General features: G+C 35.3%; 1 protein-coding gene across 1 annotated transcript; it reads right to left on the reverse strand.

Moving 5' to 3' along the window:
* Window positions 1-1,278: 1,278 nt before the first annotated feature.
* Window positions 1,279-2,664, reverse strand: LOC106294191 (zinc finger protein JAGGED-like). Its single transcript, XM_013729778.1, has 5 exons — window positions 2,538-2,664; window positions 2,351-2,451; window positions 2,030-2,143; window positions 1,838-1,925; window positions 1,279-1,737 (listed from the first exon to the last, which is right to left on the reverse strand). Coding segments are annotated over exons 1-5 (660 nt in total). The 5' UTR covers window positions 2,540-2,664; the 3' UTR covers window positions 1,279-1,382.
* Window positions 2,665-2,857: the final 193 nt, after the last annotated feature.

A 2,857-nucleotide genomic window follows, 5' to 3' on the forward strand; every position in this document is an offset into this window, starting at 1 on the left:
AGAGAGAGAGAGTTTGTAGAAGTGTTTTCTTATTAAAACTTGGTGTCCTTACAAGTGAGGGGTGATCCCCTTTATATACACTTTCTCTTCCTCAACGAACGGTTCAGATCAAACCGATCTAACGGTTGTGAAACTTCTTCTCAAGTGTTCCACAACCTTCTACACTTTTCTACACTTCTCTACACTTCTCTACACTTCTCCATACCTAAGATATTTTACAAAAGACTTAAAGCTTAAGAAAATACTTAGTGGAGTGGGCTTGATTCACCTTTGGCCCGACCCGATCTTTGGTTGTCTTCATGGACGTTTTGGGTTAAAACGGGCCGTGACAACACGCACGCAAATACATACATATACATATAATATAGGAGTAGGGTAGAGTTGAAATTGAGGAGCAAAGCTAAGAAACAGTAGATGACAAAAAAAAAAAGCTAAGAAATGGTAAAAGCTGACCTTAGAGAATTGCAATCGACAGACTGAAACAAAAGAAACTTAACTGCATCAATGAGTCCTTTCTCCTTACCACAGTTGTCTATATGTCTCGGTCCTTTTTTTATTTTTAATGAGTCTTGACGTATTCTCTTTCTCTCTCTGAATTATTCAGTTATATATACATACATATAACTCTTGGGAAGACGGAAAATACATATCTAGGGTTAGCCTTCTTTCACAAAACTATGATTTATTTCTTCTTTTCATGCATTGCTCTCTTTTCTCCTTTTATCACACAAACATGCCTCAGCTTGATATCATATGTTTGATCGTTCTCTCTCTCTCTTTGATCATTACTTTTGACTACTTTACAAGAAGCAAAATGTAGTTCTTTTGTTTGTTTCAATTTTTTCTTAGATTTGTATAGTGTCATAATATTTGAATTGTCTTTTTCCTTGTTTTTTTTTTAAATTCTTGTATTTTTCCTTGTTTGACTGTACTATATATTACTCTCCAGAACTGTAGATATATATAGGAAAAGTAAGGAACTCAATATAAAAGCAGCTGAGTGTATTTAGTCATTCCGTTGCTAATGCTAGGATTTGTCTACGTTTCAGCTAAAATACTAGTACCTAATAGAAAAAGGTGCAGAAGAAACAAATTTATCAAATTCAAATTGTTTATACCATATGTCTACGTATAACGTGACGACGAAAATTGACTAGCAAACAAATCAAACATAAAAACGAAACTATTGTTTCAAAAATGTATATAATGTTCCGAAAAATAACATAAAACGATAATGGTCTGCTTTTGGAGAAGGGAGCAGTTCACTTTTTTGTCATCATCAATTGCTTTGTCATGTCTCTTTCAGTAATCCGACAAAACTGTATAGATAAAAAAATCTAACATTCAACGGAGAAAATTTAACTATTTTTCCATTTTCTTAGTTATATCCCATGATGTGGAGGTAGAGGGTGCGAAATAGGAGGATCAACTTTAGAGCCATTGGCCACGGGTGCACCAATGAAAGAGTAGCTCGAGTCAGGCGGTGCACGGCCACCGCAACCGCTATTGGTTAGGGTTTGGTGATGTGTACCATTGTTGTACAAATAGTAGTCGTTGGTGTGACGGGGAGGAAAGGATGACGGCCGCAGAGGAGGAGGAGGTGGATACATATAAGGTTGCACAAGTGGTGGTGGTGGCGGGGGAAGAAGAGAGGAGGGGGAGAATAATCTTGGTGGATACATCATTGGTTTGAATGGTGTTATTAGGTCTCCAATATGCACATCTCCTTGATGATAACTATGTAGAATATACATATAACAAAGAATAAATTTGATTGATATTTAAAGTAAGGACTAAAAGGAAAATGACTAATGAAAAGAGAGAAATTATAAAGCACCTAAATGACGGAGGTCTTTGATGAGGAGGAAATGTATCGTTGCGAAGAACAAGTTCACGAGCTTTGTTAAGTGACTCCGTCTCCCTCTCTAATGTCATCGTACCATAATCAACAAAATACAAAATTTAGGTTTATGTATGCCAAACACACACATATTATATACACACATTCTATAGAATAATGGGATCTTGCCTTGGCGGTGGCGGTTCATGTGGCCACCGAGAGCTTGAGATTTGAAAAACTTGAGTGAACAAAATCTACATTCGTACTCTTTTTCATCTTTGCTTTGCTTCTCTCTAAACCATCCTACTCAATAGTAAATTAATTAGATTTTTCACAATTATTACGGTGTTGACTTAGTATCACTCATTACGGTGTTGACTTACTATCATTCATTTACCAAACAACCACACCCAAGGCAGAAGTAGAGATTAATTTATTTATTTTCATAATATAATATTTCAAGTAAATAAAAGGAAATGGAGAGTAGAATAAGCTTAGAGTAGTGTGTACCAGAAGAAGAGGAAGAGCCTTCTTCGGAGAATGGGAAAAAGTCTCTAGATGGATCATCAGGTAAGTTATTGAGATCCAAAGCATTACTATCTCCAGCACTCCTGTCAAAATTTGACAAGATTCAATTCACAATAAATTTAGCAAGAGAGATAGAGAGAGGAAAATTAAAGAGGAGAAAAACACGTACATGAATAAGGCAAAGACAGAAGGGAAGAAGCTAAGGATAAAGACTTAAAGAGTGAAGAATGGAGATACTTAGAGAAGCTATGTGAGATCTCTTTTAACAGTTTCTCTCTCTAGAAATCAAAAAATGAGCATGGAAGCAAGAGGACTATAGCTTGAGGGGACATTATGGGTCAAGGTATACACCTTAGTATATATAATCCTTGCTCATACTTATATGTACATATAACGACAAGGCCAATAAAAATTCCATATTGTTCTCGTTCTGCCTCCTCGTTTTTTTTTTTTTTTTTTTTTTTTTAAAAAAAAAAAAAAAAAAAAAAT

The sequence above is a fragment of the Brassica oleracea genome, chromosome C5, assembly GCF_000695525.1.
Source record: "Brassica oleracea var. oleracea cultivar TO1000 chromosome C5, BOL, whole genome shotgun sequence".
Lineage (NCBI taxonomy): Eukaryota > Viridiplantae > Streptophyta > Magnoliopsida > Brassicales > Brassicaceae > Brassica > Brassica oleracea.